The 23,480-nt window shown below is 45.8% G+C and overlaps 1 protein-coding gene across 1 annotated transcript; it reads right to left on the bottom strand.

Moving 5' to 3' along the window:
• Positions 1 to 1,827: 1,827 nt before the first annotated feature.
• gjc1 (gap junction protein gamma 1) lies at positions 1,828 to 3,813 on the bottom strand. The gene has a single exon (XM_030089710.1). It carries the CDS (start codon positions 3,762 to 3,764, stop codon positions 2,304 to 2,306), a length of 1,461 nt encoding a protein of 486 aa, XP_029945570.1. The 5' UTR covers positions 3,765 to 3,813; the 3' UTR covers positions 1,828 to 2,303.
• Positions 3,814 to 23,480: the final 19,667 nt, after the last annotated feature.

The raw sequence follows: 23,480 nt of genomic DNA, 5'->3' as shown, positions 1-23,480 counted from the left end.
ATTTGTCCCCGGGGGACGGGGCTGACAGTGACTGGGGAACTTATTGGGATCTGGGCGTCGTCAGGCGAGACGCCATCAATCTGCGATTGGGTAACAGCTGACTGAAGTACTTCTGGTGATTTATGTCTGTCTGCTGCCGGCCGGGGAGCCCTGTGGAGAACCGGCCAATCAGACGGGATCTTTCCACTCCAGCACGCCGCCGTCTCCAGCAGCATGTTTATGGGACGGAGGCCACATCACAGTGTTCGGTCTCGCTGCTTCACGGGGGACACTTTGTTTGGCCAGTTTACAATTTGCAGAGAAAGACGCAGATCTTTCACATGAGATTTGTTCAGTCAAGAGCGGAGAGAGCGAGTCTCCCCGGATTCCTTCCTCTTCCTCATTTAGCAGTTCTAACTTGTTTGGAAAACTTCCTCCGGGCAAAACTTGGAATGGTCTGAATAATTTGGCACTTTTTTTTTTCCCCTCATGCACTTCTGTTCAGCTGATCTCAGAAATTCATTGGAAAAGGAGTAACACTGTTTATTAAAATACAGCCCAGAAGGTTGCTACATACATTAAATACCAATACTGCAACATACAAGGAGAAGACTGACTTTTTTTTCTTTGAATCACTGTAGCGGACTTTTTTTTTTTTTTTTTTATAAAAATATACTTCTTCATAGTTCAATTTTCTTCTTCTTCTTCTTCTTCTTCTTTTTTTTTACAACTGGAAGGCAATTTAAATCACAATACCCATAAATACTCATACAGATAATTCATTTTGAAAAAGACCATGTTTGCTTTTTTTTCTTGCTTTAAAAAAAAGAGAGTCATTGAAAAAGAGTGTTTTCATACAAAACACTGAATTGAAATAAAAACGGATCTATTTTCAACTCTGTTCAGAAAAACTAAAAACACATACTGTAATTAAAAAAAAGGGAGACTCTTACAAAAGGGTTGGTCTTACATAGGCATATTGTCACAACTGGAGTAGCATGGCCACAGTATTCCAAAGCTACAAACGACCAGGCTTCGTAGCAGCCGAGTATAAAATCTTGGCACTGACACTTGCATCACACAAACAGTGTTTGGTCTCACGATATTAGAGTAATGGCTTTGAACCTGTTTCCATTACAATGTGGTGGTATTGCAGCCTTTGTGCATCGAACACTGGGAAGACATGAGTGACACAAGTCTTATCCATAGGAAAGGGAACACTACGGCTGGTAAAGGTGCTGTCGAACGCAGGTAGAGCTGTTTTCTACTCCTCTGTGAAGGAAGGTCCAGTTCAGGTGCCACCAGGGGGCAGTCAGCTACAAGGCAGATGGAGCGATAGTGAAGCACTGGCTGCCTTGTCCTATAGCCATTAAGAGCCTTTGTCAAGAAATGGACAAAGAAAAGCATAAAAGCTCGATAGCTAATGCACCTTTGTGGGGAAAATAAAACATGGAATTTCAGATGTAGACAGGATGGAAGTACACCTGCTCTACCTACTCATTGTTTCCTGAGTAGCAGCTGGTGTTAGCAAAAAGTACACAGGACACACACACACACACACACGCAAACAGGCAGTCAAATGCTAAAAAGTCACAGCAGTGTAGCGCTGTGAAGAGAGAGACGTGACAGACAGGACACAGCCTACAGGAAGGTGATGTTCTCGCTGCATTATAAAGTCACTGCTTCGGGCGCTGTCACTGAATTACATTACATCGTATTGCATTTATGTTGTAACGGTGTTCTCGTTACCACAACACTGTGCCAAGTCATTGCTTTAGGCTGCAAACATATAGCATCCTGTACTGTGATGGCTGCTTTAGTTCTGATGTATTCGGATACCCAGAGAATCAGGATACCGATGAACTCATTGCAGAGAAGTGGACAGAACATGAGCTGAGCATAATCTGAGATCGACGTAGTTTCCTAGAGAGCTCATTATGATTCTGTAATCTTCCAAAGCTGAAATCCCTCAGACAGGAGGAACAGGAAGACAACAGAGGTCAATAATCTGCCCGACAACTTGGAAGGAAGGAGACATGTAAACGACAGACTGTAGCCTAACACAGGTTGTACTGGTGTGACGGTTCAAGTTAGACAGTGATCGCCCAGACAAAACACTTTGTCAGCTGCAACATCACCTGTTTCTTCTTCTTCTTCTTCTTCTTCTTTAAAGAAGCACACCTTTGTTCACAAATACACATTTTCTCCAGCTTGCAGGATTCTTTAAGGCACAGTGGTGCTTCAACGTTCGGAAAAGACTGCAAAAGTTCACCGTCCAGTCTGTGATATATACATGTCTGTGAGATTCGTCACTTTGTTCGGGGTTAAATCCATACGGAGGGCTTGCCCTCTCCTGATTTACTGCTGCTGCTGTTGCTGCTACTGCCTCCGCCGCTGCTGCCTCCCTTACCGTGCTTGAACCTGTGTTTGCGCTCTTTGTGAGGCTGCGGCTGTGGCTGAGGCTGGGCCTGGATAATGTTACTCTGGGGCTTGTCGTCCTGGTTGTCCCCGAGCTGCTCCTCAGCCCGGTGCTGCTGGCTGTAGGCCTGGATAGCTGCCTCCAGTTGCTCGTGAGCCTGCTGGATCATGTCTTTGTTCAGGGCCACACGGGCCTCCCCTCCAGTCGGGAAATTGTCCTCGTTGCTGCCAAACTGTTGCTGCTCCTCCTGGGCAATGTTTGCCCGGTTTTGCTTGCACGCCATCTTGGCATTGCTGAGGTCCGTGTAGGGCATCTGTTCCGGCTTCACCACGATGTTGTAGCCGGGTGGAGCTGACGGGGTGTTCCACGAGAAGGGGTATCCAACGTAATCGGCGGCGCCGTCTCCACCCACTCCTCCCTCGGAGCCGGCCTCAGGCCCCGCCCCGCCTACTGAGCCCTCCACGTTGCCGTTGCTGCCCAGCAAGCCCAACTGGTACTCGTCCTCCTGGGGCGGGCAGCGTCGACGGCGAAGAATGTCACAGATGGTGCCGATGCCCAAATGAAGCATCTCCCAAACGTTGAGAGTCAAGCACAGAACAGTCACGCCATACATGATGCGCAGGAATATGGTTTTCTCGGTGGGCCGCGACACGAAGCAGTCCACGCTGTGGGGGCAAGGCTTCAAAGAGCACACGAACACCGGCGTCACACGGAAACCGTACAGCAAGTACTGGCCTGCCAGGAAACCCGCCTCTAGCACCGTACGAGTCACCAGCTGCAGAACGTAGACCCGCATCAGCCCCTCGTCCCGGATCCGCGTACGGCCGTCGTGTCGGATCTTGGGTCTGGGCGTCGGCTGCAGTGGGTCCCGTGGCCTTTTTGGGGGCTCGATCTCTGGCACCTCGTAGATCATGGGATCATCCTCCTGGTCCTCCTCGGTCTCCTCGATGCCTCTGTGCTGTCGGGCTCCAAAGCAGATTTTCCGGGGCTTCCTGTGCGTGTAACCCCCTCCTCCCGCAGACCTGACCGCGGCGGAACCGGCTCCTCCTTTGGCTTCGTCTAATCGTGCAATTTTGTTCACAGCATAGCCCATGTACATGAGAGAAGGCATCGCCACCAAGATTATCTGAAAAACCCAGAAGCGGACGTGAGACAGCGGGGCAAAGGCGTCGTAGCAGACGTTCTCGCAGCCCGGCTGGCCCGAGTTGCAGACAAACTTGCTCTGTTCATCGTAGTAGATGGACTCTCCCCCGACGGCGGTCAGAACGATGCGGAAGACGATGAGCACGGTGAGCCACAGCTTCCCCACGAAGGTGGAGTGGTTGTGGATCTCCTCCAGCAGCCGCGTGAGGAAGCTCCAGCTCATGGTGTCGCTGGACAGTGGGGCAGACAGTGTCCCTCTCTCACCTGTTCACAGACTCTGCAGAGGGAAAAGACAGAAAAGGAAGACTGTGAGGCAACGTAAACGAGATTCCGACGAATGATGAGGCACAACGCCGAGTCATTTCTGACAGTTGTCAAGGCAACAAAATAAAGAGAAAATATACCGAACGTGATGATCTGGACATTTCACCATATTTTCCATCGTAGTGAAATAGTATTCACTTGTCATTCGCAGTCTAAATGTTACCATGAGCCGTGTGTGTTCTCCTAAACTATAATGAGTTTGACACCCTGGATGTGGAAGGATTTCTTTGAAATGTTTCCCAGTAAGGCGCTAATCCCGTGCCAGTTCAGACGTGGGATGTAAAAGGGGCTGACGAAGAAATTAATTAAAACGACTACTCCTTTCTGAGCTCTAGTAATCAATGCGTCCTGAATGTGATCTGTTGATCCGTACGGATCCAGCGCACACAACCCTGGAATTTCAAGTTTGGGCTTTTTAGGGAATTAAGAGACCAAGCAGAGTTGAAAAGAATATCGGTATTAAAAAATACCATCAAGCGGCACTGAGAAGGCGGCGAAATAATCCAAATAGGGAATTTGCTATCATGAAATACACACACACACACGCACACACATTTTATTTAACAGCCTATCTCTTTTGGAGGGAATAAATCCTCTTAGTGAGCCTTCTTCTGTGTGAGGTGCAGTTTTCAGGATTGTATTAACTTGGCGGGTTTGTTCTGGTCGGATGGCGCATCGCATCGCGCCGTCCTGCGCTTCGTGTGTGTGTGTGCGTGTGCCATTTGAGGAGAAGGACATGTTGCCCGTGTGTGTTAGTCCGAGGCTTCAGGCCATCAAGCCGAACCAGCAGAATCAGCAGGTGGCCGGCCACAACCCAGTGGAGCGGGATTTCGGGCAGCAGACCCACATTAGCTCCGGCGGTGGAGCTCAACCCAAACGCTGCGACGCCTCAGGCCGGCTTTGGGGGATGAGTGTGACACCTCCACAGAACTTTCCCCAAGACGAAGCTGCAGCGGCCGCATGGCTCATTGTTGGCCTGACTGAGAGGAAAATCCAGCCATGAATGCTCGCTTAGGCTGGGGTTTAAAGGGCTTCCAGGGACGATCTCCTTACCCAGCAGGTTGTGGGCTTAGCTGGAGCGAGCTGGAGCTCCGACGAGAGGGAAAATGTCCCCGGAGCAGAGGAGCAGGAACTCCCAGCCCCTCTGCTTTGTGTCTCCAGTCACAGCCCAGAGGGTGGGAATGTTTTGAAGGAGGCTCGTGATAAAGTATGCGTCGAGTATCGATCACTCGGACCATAAAAGGACAACGGCTGAGACGCAGGAGGTGAGACGTCAGGAATCCTCCTGCTTACACACACACACACACACACACACACACACACACACACACACACACACACACACACACACCAAAGTATGTGGAATACCGACAAATGGGCGCGCAACAGCCGAAACCCGGCACGCGCTTTTCGGAGAGCGTCTGTGACCGACATGTATGAGTAAGCAGCACATGGCCGGGGCGGATCGAGCGCCTGCCACAAGCACACAGAGTCACAGCAGTGCCCTTCCATGGTCGAGCGGCGTCTGACTTTTCCTGCATTACATCATTAATTTTCTTTACATAACTCAGACCGTGCCGCACACTTGTCCTTTAGCTAATAATATCCAGATTTGCTCAGAGAAAAACAGGCAGCTACAAAGGTTAAAATGCTTGATTTAATATTACAGCACAGCCCTCAGACAGTTTAATGTGCCGAGGCAATGTTTTGTCAGCACGGGATCTCCTGTGTTCTTTCTGCCATTCATTTCTGCTGGATTTCTGTACTTGCCTGTAATGGATTTATATCATATTTCCACTCTGCCACATGGGACTGCTCCTCTTTAAAGGTGCCATAATGTGCAAAATTTGCTTTATTATGGTTTTGTAACAGTAACATCATGTGTCTCCTCAGTCTGTGTATGAGGCTCCAGAAGGGAAGAAAGTCTGTCATCTCCTCACTCGCTACATTTTTTAGTGAATGTTAGGCCAAACAGGAGATTCAGAGATTTTCCCTTCGAGTCTTCACAATAAACATTCGCTCTGGAGGTGGAGCTTCTACTGATATACTGAATAAATTTAGGATAAAAAGAAAAAAACCAACAGTTTAACAACACATGCAAACACACTAAAAACACATTCAGACACATGATATTCTTAAATAAAAATCTTCAGCAGTCTGTCCTTCTGGATCACATTCTGGTTCCAGCTAGAGCTGGTCCAAACAGCAATGCTCAGTGCTCCAGATTATCCAGATTATCAATCTAAATGAATGACGGATATCTAAATATTAGCCTTGTGCGCTATATATGGGTATTTGGCTGGTAATGGCAGTTTATGGTAGCAATCACAGTTGTTTTGTTTTTTTCACTATTCAAATGACAGCAGGTCCATTTCAGCGGAAACTGAAAATGAAAGTTAAGTTGTGGCAGGAGCTTATTACCATCGAGGAAGAATGGTTCTAGTTCAAACTTGCAGGGTTATTCTGTACTATTCTCAGAGATTTCTGTGTCACATTTGCTTGTTCCTCTACGTGGGTTTTTTTTTTTTTTTTTTTTAATTAAATCATCGTCCTACAGTCCACACAGCACATGTGCACAGTGAACAAACTGACGGATAAAGCATGTCCAGAAGATGGGGGGAAATTGGTATGTGCTGGGTGTGATTTGCAGACCATTAGGATTCTACCTCCTTCTGATCCACATATCCCACACATATTACTCACACGTCTCCAGATATATTAGATATTGATTCAAACTCACATCCATCCATTTATCTTGCTGATTCCAGCCGACAGTGGGCGGCGGTGACAACCTTGACAGGTCGCCTCGCATTTAAACTCACGTGCATCTTTTTTTGGACTGTTCGAGGAAACCAGACTACTTTAGATTTGTTGAAATTAGATTAGATTAGATTAAATTAGATTTGTTGAAATTTGTTCAATATGAAGGCAAGAGATGATCTCTTCTCCTTCGGTCATCTAAAACAAAAGACAAACCTGTACCTGGAGGACATAGAGGAACATTAGCGTAGCTAAGGTCTTCTACGCCACATTGAGTATCTTGTGCGTCTCCCTCCTGACCATAGGAGGCGCTCCATCCCAGCCACCCAGCTCCTCGGCTTCAGTGCTCAGCCACATATAACCTGGCATTTTGCTTTCTCATCCAATTTGCGTCTGCGGGAGCTAGTGGGGCTGTTAGGGGTAAGGAGCTGACTGTGTGCATTAAGCTGGCGAGGTGAGTCAGCCTCCTGAATAGCACCGCGCAGGCACAGCGGGCAGCCTCTCTGCCTCTTACTTTGAGACAAAGAATCATTTCACATGAGGAAACATCAGGAAAAATAACAGACCCGACTTTGCTTCAAGAGTTGCAAACCAGGAAACAAGGGAACCCCCCCCCCCCCCTGGTGTAAACATGCAGTGATTTCATATGATGAGAAACAAAAGAACTCGAAACGGGTTCAGATGCAAGATCAATGGCCACCAGCCCGAAAGGTCACATCTGTGAGAGGACAGGTCGACAAGCTCACATGTATCAGTCGCTCTGATTCATCTGAGTCCATGACATGGCTCGTGGCCTTACCAGGAAAAAATAATACAAGGTCAAAGTTGAACAAGATCAGCTCCGGAGGACAGAGGCCCTCACATGACAACCTCACGCCATGACAGTGAGCAACACCGCGAGGATCCCCTCGCTCTCTGGCTTCTGTCTCTCCGATATGCCACAACAGCGCCACAGAGGGCGGAGAGCGAGGCGGCGGCAGTGTCCCCGGACGCAGAGGCACGAGGAACGCAGCGCCGGGGTTAGCTGAGGCGCTCCTCGTTCACCGCCGTGAGTCACCGCGTGGCCGAGAGCGAGCGCCGAGCCTCGGCCGGAGCGAGCCCGTCACGGGACGCAACCTGTGCACGGGACCACCGGAGGTGGGCGAGAGCGGGGTTGCATAAGGGGCTGACGTACTGCGACCGCATGCCTCACCGGAGAGGCTGCTGCTCCGCAACAGGTGAAGATCCAGCATGGATCAACCGGCTGGAGCTTCTACCTGCCCAAGTTTACATCAACACCACTGATCTCTCTTTAATTTGACATTTGTCCCACTTTTTTCTTACAACTTTTACTAAATACTCAATTCCAGAACAGTTTAATAAAAAAAAAAAAATCAAGATAGTCCTAAACTGAACAAAATTTATATAGAAAAATGACATGGACAAAAAGCATGCTGGGAAAAATGACACTGTTTTTCCAATAAATTACTCCTTTTATTCAAAGCATCCAACCATCTCTCTTTCAAAATCCACTTATTTTTCCTCTTGATTATCTTCAGAAAATACATATGACAAAAAGTGTCCGTCTTCAATTGATGGAGCAGCATTTTATTAATAAATGAACTGTAATCTGGGTGGTTATGAATATATTTTGTGTGCTCATATATCACTCCCACTGGAAACTCTAACCACTTTTGTGTGTAGTAGATATGTCTTGATTCGAAATGTTCAAGAAAAGAAAATAAGAAAATTCCAAAACAAACTTTTCACTTCATTTATTCTTTCCTCTAAATAAAACATGTGATGTCCCTGGCTTTAAACTTATGCAGACACAAAGGCACATTCATATTAATAAGAACAGGCCAAAGGCTGTTTGGACAAAAAATGTACTGTAAATAATAAAATTTGCAGAAATAAATAACGAGTGTATCTCAGGCTAATAGATTTATTAGCCTGTGGCTGAACTTCAGTGAAGCGAAGCAGAATAATGTGTGTATTTATAGACAAACGGCACATCAGCGACGCTCCGGGATTCTATTATTGTACATAACTTATATTTAGTCGTGGGGATGGTGAAAACGCCGCTGTGCCGCGACGTTTTCTTTCTAAAATTAGCATTTCATTGTGCGTCTGTGCAGTGGAGGAGCCTCTCTCCATCAGATGCTCCCCATTAGCCCATTCTGCTTCTTCATCATGGTAACGATCAATTACATCTCCCTCAGCGCTCCTAAAGTGATTGTAACGACCTGAAAGCAAAGTCCAGGAAAAATGTGCCGTCAGCCTCTCTTCAGCCAGGATCTGTTCTTGGACCGCTGCCGCTAAAAGACTGCTTATTTCACTTTCTTTCTTTTCTTTTTACACTTTTATGTGATTATGATCACTCCCTTGTAGCTTTTAGTGACTGACAGTAGGCGACGTTCCACATCAGTGACGGGGAATTTCTCATCAGATTCTTTTTTGATTCAGTTTTAAAAATGTCCTCAAATGTAACGTCTTTCTTTCATGTTTTGCACTTCAGTGTTTCGTTGTATTCTTTATAAACTAACGGCGGAAGTTTCATAACAGCCATAAAATACAGATTTAAAAGTATGTATAGAATATGGTGGATGGTGAAATATTGGAACAAAATATTGATTCCATGCATCTAAATCTGATCAGGATGAACCCATTTTACAGCTACTTGGCTGCTTTAACATGATTATTCATTTCACTGAGAGTGTTTCACACCATGTACTGACACAACTTTGATTAATTTGTTTTTCAACTTGCTTGATTCTCCTATTTTTTTAAGACGTGTAACACAGTTTGGATGAGATAAAGTCTGTAAAGATGTTGAAATCATGACGTTATTCAAACATATGTCGCAAGTTCCCATTACCCTACAGCATGGTGCTGCTCTTCTTATTGATACCCAAGCCTAAAATTAAAGTGTAGTTGATATTTCAATTATCTAAAAACCTTTTTATTCGCTGTGTTTGAATGTTTACGCAGTGGGAGACACTGCCAGACGGTATTTTGATTCTACTGTGTGACTTGAGGAGCAGTAGCTGACAGTGATTCTGACTCTGACGGCCATTCAGAGCCTATACTGTATATTACATTGCACATTTTGTGGTATATTGTATTAGATTTTGCACATTACCTCTTTTTTTTAATTGTTTTGTTCAGTTTTCTTGCACATATTCTCATTTTCTTATTCCTTGGTTGATATATTTTGCTAATACTGTGTATTTTTCATGTCCTGTGTGTATGGCAGATCAGGCGAGACGAGCTTTAGATTCCACAGCGAGTCTTGGTGTACGAACAGCAACAACGGACAATAAAGCTGGCTTTGACTTTGACTTTGACTTATTTTAATGCGCTTTAACAGAGGTGTCTCCATCCAGCAGGCTTATTTATGAGACGAGGTGAAGCACTGGGAGTAATCAATAACAGTCTGAGGAGTAAAGCCGGTCGCTGCTTCTCACCTCTGCAGACCTGGAGGCTTCCTGATGCCAGCAGCTGATAGGAGGACTTCATAATGCAGGTACAGCTCTAGAACTACTTTATAAAAATGTTTTAATTGTGTTATACACTGTCTCTTTCATCTTTATTTCTAATCAGACTTCATCTTTTCTCAATCACGCTCTCACACACTGTCGTTTAATCATATTTCTGGTTTACTGAGTGAGGTGAAATAAAGTCAATAAAAATCAGTCTGACGCCACAAATTTATGCAAAAATGAACAAAACCTGAAAGAAAGCGAGCCCTCCAGCAGAAACCTGCAGCTGTTGATGTTGTTTCTTTTTCACGGCTGAAAATAAAAGCCTCGTGTCACTTTGCATATTTCAGACTTCAAAGTTCAAAGAAAGGAGCGCCTGTCAACCTTGAAAGAGCCGCGCCGCTTCTTTATCTCCTTTCTTCCACATCAACTTCACACCTGTTGACTCCAAAAGGTTCATTTAGCGTTGCTGGAAGCGTTCGGCAGATTTCACTGGAAAACCGCGAGGAGGGTCTGAGGCGCGGCTTCACTCAAGATTATGCATCTGCTGTCGTGGTGGAGTCACGTTTTGGAATTTTATACGAGGAGAAATTTAATCAGGAACGCTCCAGGAAAAAAAAGAAAAGTTTCCACATATTGATGAGTTCAGAGCTGCTCTCGCCGCTTTGTGCTCGGCATTGTGCGGAGATGTAACGGTCTGTCTTTATGGAGCTGAATCATCTCAAAAGAAACACCTGTTTCCCCCTAATAAAGGCAGACGGCGAAGTTCATAATTAAGCGGGACGAGATGGAAAATGAAACACAATGGAGTCCGGATTGCAGGCTGACAGTAGAGCGGTTCTATTGAGCGACTGATCATCAGACGTTTACTAATGGGAAATAGGTTTGGATGGCTGATTTGGAGACAGTCTGAGGGTCACTTTCCACTCTGACCTCTTGACCCGCATCAAACCCAGATATCCGTCCATTAGCGCCACACACGGGTTAAAGGCTGCACACACAAACTTCTGCCACCAAAAGGTCAGCATCCGGCTTTAGGAACTGATCCGAGCAGAGATAACCACCGTAGCGGCTCTGCTGGCGAACGCTGGGATTTGAAACGCAGTGGGGGGGGGGGTTTCTCTGATGGTGTCTCCCTCCGCAGCCTCTGAAGAGGCTTTATAAGCTGCTTTGTTTGGCACGCAGAGACATTTCAACCATTGAAGAAACCCTCGCCTGGCTAAAAATGGAATACTTATCAACATTTTCTGGTTGTCTGTTGTTATTTTTTCTTTTTTTTTGTTTTGGAGGGGGGGTTTCTGCAGAGGAACTTTGTTCAAAAGAGTTCCTGAAGTGATTAAAACACCAACAGATGAAATTCTAATTTCATAGACTGGTCTCCACCAGACTGGATGTTTCATCTATTCACACACACACACACACACTCTAACACACACTCACACAGAAGTTAAACTTAGTTGCAGAGTGATCAATGTTTACAGCCATGAAACACAAACTTATGAATTCCAGAGAGTTGAGTGGACATCTGGCCCAGTTTGGGCTCCTGACTGCTAGAACAACGGACCGGGGTTAGAATGGAAGGATGAGGCGAGAACCGGCGGAGGGTGGTCCGACCTGGACCCCCGGCCCGGAGCCAGAGACCAGGTCCGCGCCGAGACGGCGGAACCGGCTATTCCTCAACGTTTGTGGGAAAATAATGATTTAAAAAAAAAAGAAATCCCTCATTACTGGTGTCCGAAGGGAAGAAACACACCGTCAAAGCGGTTCCATATGTTACAGGAAGAATCTCTGAGGCAGAAGCAGCCGCTCTCTGGGCATCTGTGCCTTTTTTTTACTATTATTACTCAACTTCACACCAGGAAAATGCGAGAAAAAGACCTTGTTAGGAAAAAATAACGATAAAGTTTAGAAAGGGAAATCAGCTCCTTGAATCCCCTCGCAGGGTTAAAAGTCACGGACCAAAGTGATGAATCAGCATACTCACTCCTGGACGCCAGGTACAGAGTCCGCTGCGTCCCCGGCGGGGGCCCCTCATCTCCGTCCCCTCACCCCCCTCCGACCTCTTCACACACCCCTCACCTCCACCGACGTCCGACAGCCCCGACCCCGAACCGGCGGCGGCGGCGTCACTCGGGTTCAAAGGAAGAGAAAGGCTGGAGACGGAGCGCGGGGCTGGCCGGCCGCTCGCTCTCCTCAGTGTGTGTGTTTAACCAAGTGTGAGCTCGTCCTGAAAGGGAGAGCGGCGAGGAGGCAGAGCATCTTGCCTTCCTCCCCGTGGTACTCACAATGGTCCTCACTTACCCCTCATCCCCTCCAAACTGGGTCACAGCGGGGGGTGGGGATGTGTGTGTGTGTGTGTGTGTGTGTGGGGATGATGAGGAGGAGGTGGTGGGATTTTAATACCCCCTCGGAGGGGGGCACGCTGACGGACTGACAGACAGAAGCGACAGAAGCTTTTTGAAGGTGGATAATATTCACGCGGCCGCCTCGCTGAGACCTCCGGCCGGCGGAGAGCAGGAGCAGCGCAGGAGGAGGAGGAGGAGGAGGAATCGCTGCCTCTCTCTCCGCAGGACGGAGGCTTTGAAGCCGCTGAGTCAAAAACAATGGAAGAGCGGTTCAGCTTAAGTACGTCCTGAGATCAGTGGGAACATGGACAGAAAGAGCCGAAAGTGACAAACTGAGATCCAGAGCGTCGCGGCGCTTTAAGAGAAAAGTACGACAGTTCAAAAGAACTGAGTGAAGGTAAGGAAAGTTCTAGAAGGACGACTTGTTTGGAACATTTTACCAACAACTGGTGTTTCAGTGTTGAACTATGAATGAATGAACTCGTCAAACTTTCAGCTTCTCTCTTTACACTTGTCTGCTGTCACATTTTGTGTTCATCTTTCTGGAATAGAATAAATTTGCCTCATTTCTAAATGATAATAGAAGTCAGATGGCCTGATTATGACTTTGGGAATCTGAACACACACCTATACAATGCTCTAACACTAAACAGATCAAGTCTCGGTATCAGCTGGTTGGATATATTATCAATAACTTCACCAGGGTGAAACATTAGAGATCCAGAAGTCTGGAACTGTGAACTCTGGAATCAAAGATGTAAAAAAATCTGCATAATAAGCCCTGTTTAAACCGACACATCCACCATGTGCTCATATCTGATCCTAATCCGTCCTCACTTTCGGCCTCTGCATGCCCTCCTCCTCTTCCTCCTCCTCTTCCTCCTCCTCTTCCTCCTCCTCCTCCTCCTCCTCCTCCTCCTCGTCCTCTCAGGCCTTCTCATGTTCTAATCATGCAACAGTGGGAACAATGAGGAGATGTTCCTTTCGATATTGTCCTGATCCACTCAGCAGCGGTGCTCGTTAAATCAGGACTGCACGCTCTCTCCGCCTCTCCTCCTTATCTGCGTCTTCCGAGCGGACCAATCGCTATCGCCAAATTTCACAGATCGCTCGCCGAGAAATCGCGGAGTTTAAATCCTCTTTAATTTCATAGCATGTCGTTCAAAGTTCCCCGCCTCTGTTGAATGTGCAGCCACACAGTTTCCATTTTCAACACATCCCTGAATAATCTGACGCTCTCAATGAACAGTATGGCTAACATTGATTATCTTACTGGTGAATTGTGGGTAAACCAAACTCTTGCTGGACGTTTGAGGACATTAGTGAGATATTAGATGAGTTAAAAGAAATGTCAGAAAATCACAATCTGGTTTCATCAGGTTGGATTCAGTGCCGGGGTTTTGCTATAAATCTGAAATTATACAGTTAAAAATCAATCTGTAATTTGTTGTGAGGGAGATATTCTCTCTTAAATCTGGTCTTTCCCTACTACTAATTCATTTTTTATTGTGAAAGTTCTCTTGCATCATTATCAAATAAAGAAAAAATTAATAAACACATAAATTGACAGTAAGATCAAAGTTTCCACTTCGAAATAGTAAATTTCACTTAAAGGTGCTGTAGGCAGGATTTCGCATCTCCGCCATCTCGCTTAGGGTTACCTAAACAAGATGGCGATTCGACCCATCAAAGATGGTGAATGAAACCCAGCACAGCCAATCCTGTCTTTTTTTTCTCTGACATCACGCCCTTATGCAAGTTAAGCCCCTCCCACAAGAACGTGCGACAAACGCCCCTCGACGAATCACGGTTAGAGCCTCAGCTGCTCTTCTGATTGGTCAAAGATACCTGGAGCTGTTCGAGATTCCTTTTCCGCTCAGAACAGAGACAGATGGAAACACTGCGCCCTCGCGGTAGTGCAGTTATGCTACACTCCTGAAGGATTATCAATGGATACTCTAACATTTAATCCAAAGAAAACACAGAAAAATTAGCATTGACTAGCAAAATCCTGCCTACAGCACCTTTAATGGAAGATTTTCTGTCTTTACAAGATAAAACACTTTTCTGCATGAAGTTATTAAATTCATGACATTTTTATTAAAACATGAATATTTAATGAAGGCTTTGACTTTTGATCACACTGTGTTTATTTCCTCTGTCGCGTTTTAATTTGTCTTCATGTTCTTTATGTTGCAGTCTGCAGTCCTGCTGAATAGATCTGAATCGAACAATCCGGCTGCTTGATTAGCATTAAACGAGAGAGGTTTGCTTTTCTGCATGAGCGCATCATTTCAACATTACAGCTGCTTTAAGCCTGAATGCATGCGAGCATTTCCCACAGGAACGATGATCCCTTCACGGATCCATTATTGAATTTTATGCACGATATGCAGGAAATATGGAGAAAAAAAAAAAAAAGCCAACTTGGCTGAAAATGAACCAAATTATGTCGACAATTATACAAAACTCACAGACGGAGCGCACTCTGCATGCAGAGGTTCTTCACATTCACACATTCCAGAACATTTTTATTCCTTCCATTTCTGTAAATAATCAATATTCCTGCATTTCTTCAGGGTGTCAACACCGGTAAATGGTGTTTGGGTGTTTATCCACAAGTCAAGGTTGTTGTTACCGTCTTACCGAGCGCACAGGTAGAAATGATTTATCGCTTTAATTTTCTGCTGATACAATGTGGAATAACTCTCTGTTACTGTCACTGCTCAGTGAAAACAGCAGGCAGTATATCTCAGCAGGCCGCCGCTTCACTCCAGCCTTCAGTTTTCTGTATCTACTGAGGAAAAAAAAACACGGAGTTACAGTTGATTGAAATAGAAATGAAGCTTCCAGACTGCGTCCTGCCTCCGTCACTGCAGGTCACTCACCGCCTCCCAGTTCCACACTTAATACTCGTCTCTGTGCAGGTTCCTGCTATAAATATAAATATACAGACAGAGTGTGCTCATGCTGGAAATGCGACAATGCAAAGTACACTCAAGCCAGAGACTCTGCATGCTGAGCAGGCTGGAGTGTGCTATTAGCGGATATCACTGTCCCGCCTCGCTGAAACGCAAGTGGAGGGAAAATGGGATCAGTCAAGAGCTGAAGGGTTTTCTACCTTTTCTCAGATCAAAACTGCAAAGAATCTTCCTTCCTGATTATGTACTTTGGGCTTTTAAAGGTTGTCCTTCTGGCTGCACATGATAACTTCACGGCTACGTTAAAATGAATGGAAGCACAGAGATGAGCGACGCTCCGTCGGTTCGGTGTCTTCTGATGTGCTGGAGGCAGAGCGGAGAGTCTGCAGCCAGCGCAGAACAAGGAAGGTGTGATGATAATTGCTTCGAATTTGGATTTTGGATCCATGACCTGCTTCTGATGCTCCGCCGCCGGAGTGAATTATTCCTGAAGAGACGCAGGCTGATCGAGCTGCGATCGAGCAGAATGGCGGCTCGCTGTGGGCGAGGAGAGCGACGGCGACCGTGTCTGGGCTGCTTCTTTTTGGATTCCTTACAGCAGATCGGGATGTTTAACCATTCCCTCCTTGCTGCAAACCTCAGTGGGTTTCAAACCCTGACCTTTCAGCCTGCAGCTCAAACTCCGAATGGAGGAACAGAATAAAGCATCTCATGGAAGCAGCTCTTTGTCATGAAGTCGATTAGAAAACCGACCTTCAGAGCGACCCATGCATCCTTTCATGATGCCGATGTGACGAGTGCAGAAAAACATCCATTACGGAGAAATATCAGCACATTTCAGCCCAAACGCCGCCAGAAGCTTCTGCTTTTTTAATTCCGAGCGGGCGTATGCAGCCTCTTAGAAAATATGTATGTGTAAACATGTCAGAGCGCAGACAGCGCAGAGATGGAATGAGGAGATTGAGGCTGCTGAGCTCCCATAATCCCTCAGTCTGCCACCATAAGCCAAGTAAATTTGGCTCAATTTACAGCCGATGGTCCATGTAAACATCAAAGAGCTTTAAGACGACGCGTCGGGTGACAAATTAGTTGCTTCCTTTCTGTCACAACTCAGGCCATTACAGAAACGTCTCCGCTTCAGAGTTTTAGACGGACAAGTGGCGATTAGTGTGCATTAAGTCCGGGACGGCGCTTAAACGGAGACGTGATGGAAAAGTTTCACTTCTCAGCGAATCACAGCACAAAGATTTCAGGAGACGGGGGCCACCTCGGGTTATTAGAGTCCAAACTCCAAACTCTGCTTTCTGTTTGTGTGTAAAAAAAAAAAAGAAAGAAGAAGAAGAAAATCACATCAAATAAATAGAAAGGACTCCTTCAGTGGAGTCTTTACTGACGCTTTCATCTTCAGCAGCTGCAATGTTTAGTCAGACAGTAAATAAACCTCTACACTCTCAAGTTCTCAAACAGTCACAGACCAGAAGTCGAGGCCATGAACCGCGTGAGTCGACTGAACAGTAAAATCACGCTACTTTGAAAACGACGACAGCGGAGCTCTGTGAACTCTGCAATCAAAGATCAGGAGTTTTCCAATCATCACACATCGTCAGTGAAATGTCACCGTAATCCAGTTCCTCCGAAAGAAAGAAAGAACAGGTGAAGAACTGATGGGAAAGCTCCGGTTTAGACTCCGGCTGCCTTTAAGAGAAGAATATTTAAAGCTTCAGACAGACAGCAGGGGGTGCAGCTCAGCGGTACAGCGTTTAACTGCAGATCAAGAGGTTCCCCGGTTCAACTCCGGGTGCTGCTTCCATTATAACGGAGTTTTAAAATGAAATACCGAGAACAATGATCTGATCGTGAAATTTACCCGTCGAGTCGACGTAACAACTGTAACGGGGTCACTTCACTGGATTCGAGCATTTCTTTATCGCTGGTTAATCTATATTTTTCTTTGTTGTCACTAATCATTTCATGCTTTACTGGAAAAAAAAAATTGCATGTAATGTTAAAAAGCTTTTTTTTTTCTGAAACGTGTAGATAAGAGCTGATCTGAAGAAGGAACCTAATACGAAGATAGACATCAGAATAAAAGCAGCAGGAAGGAGAGAAGAACCTGTAGATTCATTTTACTCTCATAGTAAAGCTTCGTATAAAACCTCTGATGGGCGAGGCGGACAGGGATGGGGGGATGGGGGGGGATGGGGGGTGGGGAGGGATTTATTTGTGTACTTGCTGTCTGTCCGGAGCGGAAACCTGCAGACTTTCAGAGCCGACTCCAGTACAGTTTGACACCTGTGGCTGAAGTGTTACACAACGTCCTGCGCTGGATGCCAGGAAGCAGCGCTGCTTATTTAACTCAGATCTCCGATACAGCAAGCCTGCTTCAAACAATCCCTCCGCAAATTCAACATCTCGCAGCGGCAACGGCGATCATCGTCACCCGAAAGCTGCCATGCTCGTGACAGAGGAGCGACGGACCGGACGCCCTCCCCTCAAACCTGGTGGCAAAACCTGCCGTCCGCAGACAGAAAATAGAAACAGAATAACATGCAAAGTAGATTCCGAGGTGAATAAGACATATCTGAGCAGCAGTGTGGAAGAGGATAAGCAGACGTGAGATTTCCCTGATAAAGTTACTGTCCCGCCTGGACGGCAGCAGAAAGCCGTCACTGTAAAAAGAGGAGTCATCGGCGTAACTGTGGCTCTGGAGCAAAAAAAAAAAAAAAAATCATGTATTTAAAAAATATGAATGAATTAGTAATTCTCTTATTCATTCTGCATTTCTGTGCATTTCTTTTTTATGTAGCAAATATTGATTTAGTATTTTTTTATCTACTGACTCAAATAATTTTACAAACATCTGAACTCAGGTCCTGTTGATCTGCTTCACCGCTGACCTTTAACCCCAGCAACTCACTTCTCCAATTACCTCTCAACATATGTGCAGTCAACTTAAATATACTGTATATATGGTAATACATATGCATGCATGATATGGATGAATTAATTGGATATTTAAGCTAAATAGAGCACACTGGAATTGAATGCACGGTAAAAACTGTGTTTTGCATTCATGAACAAACAAACAAACCATATGATGCATAAAATGTATGATCTGCTGAGGAAGTTTGATAATAATTATGTTATATTCTACTGTGTGAAGAAGTCTTCTGCATAGTAAAAACACCATTGATGTTGTTTAAATCTTTTATCTGCAGTGTTTAAAAGAAATCATTACAGTGTGTGAATGTTGGCAACAAGCACACACTCATTAACATAAAAACACACACACACACACACACACAGGGCTGAGACGTCCAGAGGCTCGCAGCGTTTGATTAGTTAAATATTTGAGACTGAGACCGACGGAGGCTGCCTGCTTCCCTCAGAGGCTTCGATTCATCGTCAAACGACGGCTGAAGCCTCAGCAGTGTGTAACGTTTGATATGAGAGGCCAAAGCTAAGTGGTGAAACGTCCTCGTGTGACCTTCACTGACCTTCCAGTATAAAACGTGTGGTTTAGTTTCGTCCTCTGGCAGCACAGAGAGAGGCTTTAGGATTTATATGAAGCATTCGAACTGCGGATGCTCGTTTAAAAAGTAGTGTAGTTACTTTACATTGTCTGCACATTTGCTGCAATGCATCAGTTTGTGAGGAAGATGCTCTAAAATTTGTATTTTGTCTCTTATTGAAGGGGAAGGTAAAGTTGAATGTTAGTGTGATTATAAATATCTGAGTAAAACAGAATGGAGATGGGTTTTTTTTCTCAGTTTTTGGCAACAAATCATGAAAAAGTCAAGATAAAATGAAATAATTTCTATTTAACTAAAAGAAATAGTTAAATTAATGTAGAGAAAGACACTGTAGATGTTAAGGGTAAAAGAGTGGATGGTCTGTGCACTAAGAAGCTTCAAAACATGTGTTGTTTAAGGACCACCACTTCACCATCAGGGCTTTTGATTTGAAAATACAGGAAGTTAGGCATTAAACCAGAATTTATTTGACATGAGACAAACTGCATACGTGAGTGAGAGTCCGATGATTTATTGTTCCAGGAGGAACAACAGCGATGCTTCATGGGAAGAGACAGCAGCTCTGTCCTCCAGTCAGACTCACATGTAATTAGCAGCATTACAGGAGGAGCATCAGCTCGCGCTCTTCGACCGGAGCGTTAACGAAGCATTTAGCCCCTCCAACACACGAACATGTGAGGCCGGCTTGGTCATTAAAGCTCTCATCCCGCCCGGATCAGATTGCCATCTGTAATTAGCGTGGAGGAGAGGAGCGAACCTGAGGTGAGCGGAGGATACGGCGAGCACGTGCGGGTTACCGCACAGCGGCCTGCGTGCCAGGAAACACACAGCCATCGTCTCCTCGGGCTCACCTGCAAACGCAGAGGCTCATTAGAGGAAGGAAGGAGGAAGAGGAGGAGGAGGAGGAGTCTGCACATCTGTGTATGAATGAAGCCGATATCAGCGTGGGATGCATTGTGCACGTTGTTATTATTATGAATTAGACATCAAATGTCCCAGTAACCACGTTAAAGGCCTTTGGTAAATCAGAATGTGTTCCCGGGGGTGGAGGCAGACAGCCACTGCCAGTGTGTGTGTGTGTGTGTGTGTGTGTGTGTGTGTGTGTGTGGATTTACATGTGTGTGTTTGTGTGCACCTATGTGAGTCAGACTGAGAGTGACTCAGAATTAGATGTTTCTTGTTGTGTCTCCAGGCATGGATAGAGCCTGTGTGTGTGTGTGTGTGTGTGTGTGTGTGTGTGTGTGTGTGTGTGTGTGTGTGTGTGTGTGTGTGTGGGTATACGGTGCATGTGGAGCACCTTTGCCATGGGTGACAGGTTTAGAGGGCGTCCTAGATGTGTGTGTGTGTGTGCGCGCCTGCGTACTGTACATGTGTGTTATTCTTATTCATATTATTCAGACTCTCCGGGGAAGTGGCCAGTCGTTGGTTACAGTGTGTGTTCGCTTGTCTGACAGATCCGCTCTCCCGAGGCGACGGCTGCTGCTAAACATCACACACACCTGGATGCACAGCGTGAGCCTCCCTCCCCACGCCGCCGCCAACAACAACAACAACAACAACACACACTCGATGTTCCTCTTCACAGGTGACCGAACGTCTCGAGTCCGGGTTGCAGGAAGGGAGCAGAGGGACGGGAGGAAGGAAGCCTTCCTGATGTAACTCTCCAAATATCTCATAAATACCACGGCCGGTCCCGAAATAATCGGCAACTCTGTGTTTATGCCACGGCGAGTGAGGAATGGAAAAGGACGTTTGGGTCCGATTGCATAAGTGAATGGAAAATGGCTCCACAGCCGCCTGGATGTAAGAACTGAACGCAGGGCAGAGCGATAAAACTGGAACAGAGTTTAGATGCACGTCAACAATCAGCTCAGCGGGAGAGACGCTGGGATCTAACCAGTAAACACTGTCATCCAGCATAAAGCATGCATCTCATTCTGGATAGTTTTGCATGCTTGTTGACTTTCAACTTCAGCAGAGACACTTGGATCCATTAAAAAGAAGACCAGAGTTTAAGCGTGAGGATAGAAATAAAGTTTCAGGGACACAATAAATCAGAAATAAATGTGGTTGATAATAATCAGCAGTTTCTGATCACAAATAAGTTTTAATCAGAAACATTAGTAGTGAGCAAAACCTTCATAAAAACTAAAAAACATGGAGGATCTTTGTTGACTTCAGAGAAAATGTCCATTTTAGCATTTAAACTGGTGCTCAATTTAATATTTTCTGGATTCTTTGTTCAATTTAACTTTTTCTGGGTAAACTTAAAAAAAAATCAAACTACATAGTGTTTGTATATTAACTCATAAATGTAATTTCTATAAGATTTTTTTTTAGATGATTGTTTCATGTGATGGTGTTTGAACAATCATATCTGCTTTAAATTATGAAATGACTGAAATGAAGAACCGTTCCTCTTGAAACGTCCAAGAATTTCAGAGAAATAACAGAATCTGGTGGTTAAAATGGCTGCCAAGTAATATTTATTTACCTGGATCTGTTGGATCCATTAACAGGGAAAACATGTTCATATCAGTACTGTATGTTCAATGACACGTTAGAAAAAACGTCTCTCAATGGAATTTTTGAATGGTTAAAAAATGCTAATTACAGCATTTCTTAGCAGCTATTTCACTTTTGTTTGTTTGTTTGTTTTGTTCTAATTAGTGGTGAGTTCTGCGGTCTGGACAGAGGGGCGTGCTGTTGGTGGCCCGGGCCCCGGCCTCACTGACGGACTCCGCTAACCCACTTATGCAGCTGGATTTGCATCCAGTGAATCCAAGCGGAAGATTTAAATGGCATCAGTCTTGCTATTAAAGCAAAGCAAAACATCAGACAAACAGGGAGGAGCAGCTCTCTCTGCCTCTGTGCGTGTGTGCGTGTGTGCGTGTGTGTGTGTGTGTGTGTGTGTGTGTGTGTGTGTGTGCAGTGCTGTCCCTCGCCTCTGCTCAGTGTGTGCAGCAGCTGCAGCGCGGAGCCTCAGTCCACACTGTAGGGGCCATTCTGCTGTCTGAAAGACTGATAGATACAAAGAGGAGAATGGTGATGAGAGATGACTCCGAAGATTGCGCTGATGCTGCGTTTCAAACATCCCCCCCCCCACCCCCCTCCGTTTCCCTCCGTCTCCCTCCCCCGCCGCCGCAATTCAACATTAACACAACGGGCAAAACAAAAAAAAAAGCATGCTTCCAGGTCAAGGCCCTAAAATAAGCAGCGGCACGCCGCTTCTGGATGAGGGGATCACGAGTGGAGCGGCCATGTGAGTCTATGCTGATTTCACAGCTCCTGACCAGAGGGTGGGCAAATCTTGACTGGATTTGGAGGCGAGCTGTGCCCACCTCCTCCCTCCCCCCCTCACGCTTTATCATCTTCTGCTTGCCACACAGGGGAGGAAAAAAAAAAAAAAAAAAAAAAAAAGGAAAGGGAAGGGAGAACGGGCCTCCAGATGCTGACCCACGCCCGATGCACACATATGTTCCAGAGGAAAACCCTGCAAGCGAGGCAATCAATTCTCACACTCTATAGAAACAAACAGCCATGCATGCACACAGAGGCAGCTCCACATGCGCGGCACCCCCAGTCTAATGAGGCCCGATCGGAGCCGGAGCATGAATGGAGGGGTCTGTTTCGGCCCGTGGCGGCGAGCGGCGAGCGGAGGCACAGCTCGCGTGCAGCAGCGTCCCATTCATGGGCTGCATCCAGAAAAATGGAGCTGGCTCTCCAGAGTTACAGAGAGAGGGACGTCTCGGTGTCTCACCCCCCCCCCCCCCCCCCCCCCCCCCCGCCCCCTCCACGCTCCCTGTAGGCCTCCCACCCCCCGCAAATCCCAGCGCAGCCTCACCCATCCCCCCTCTCCATCCTCCTCCTCCGTCAGGCAGCGTACGGACCGACTCCCGCTCCTCACACATCGCATCCCGCTGCGCCCGCTCGCCAATTATCAGCTGGAGGTCATGTGGAGCGTTTACCACATAATTCAAACCCAAACATCCTGATGAAAAGAGAAGGAGAAGAAGAAGAAGTCGGTTCTGACTCAGAGCTTAAATTTGACCTTGATCTCTTCAGGTATTGTGACGCTTCAGCTGGAATCGAGCGCTTTAGTCTTTCTGTTATCTGGATTTTAGCCAATTATTCTACCTAAAAGAAAACTCTCCACTTCGCTGGAGTCCAGATAAATCTCTCCTTCTACCAATGACAGCTCTGGAAATGACCCTGTTATGTCCTCCAGTCTTTTAATCACAGTATACACACTCCTAAAAAATAACACTCTGTGTTAACACTAACTGATATTTTGACATCTATAGTTTGAAATCCTGATTCGTCGCCTCTCCAGTAAAGACCAGTAAAGCTTCAGAGGAACCAGTTCGTCTCTTCTTTTTGTTTTTGGGGAACAGCGTCACTCGTTTCACAGAAGCACAATAACATAAGCATGTCCATTAAAACTCTTCTATACTGTGAAAGTCTATATAAATAGAGATTTAAAACCAAAAACCAAACCGTCACACTTTTCAGAAATAATTGTTTCTGTTTTTCTTCTTAGGAGAGAAAGAATGAACTGTATAATAAAATCTTATCTTCACAAGGAAACCTCAGCC

Source organism: Salarias fasciatus, chromosome 4, assembly GCF_902148845.1.
Source record: "Salarias fasciatus chromosome 4, fSalaFa1.1, whole genome shotgun sequence".
Lineage (NCBI taxonomy): Eukaryota > Metazoa > Chordata > Actinopteri > Blenniiformes > Blenniidae > Salarias > Salarias fasciatus.
Note: the sequence above shows the minus strand (reverse complement) of the source record. Positions and strands in the feature narration are given on the sequence as shown.

Bases quoted from the DNA above. Each gene is read 5' to 3' on its own strand.
- gjc1 (XM_030089710.1), bottom strand. From the start codon at position 3,764: ATGAGCTGGAGCTTCCTCACGCGGCTGCTGGAGGAGATCCACAACCAC.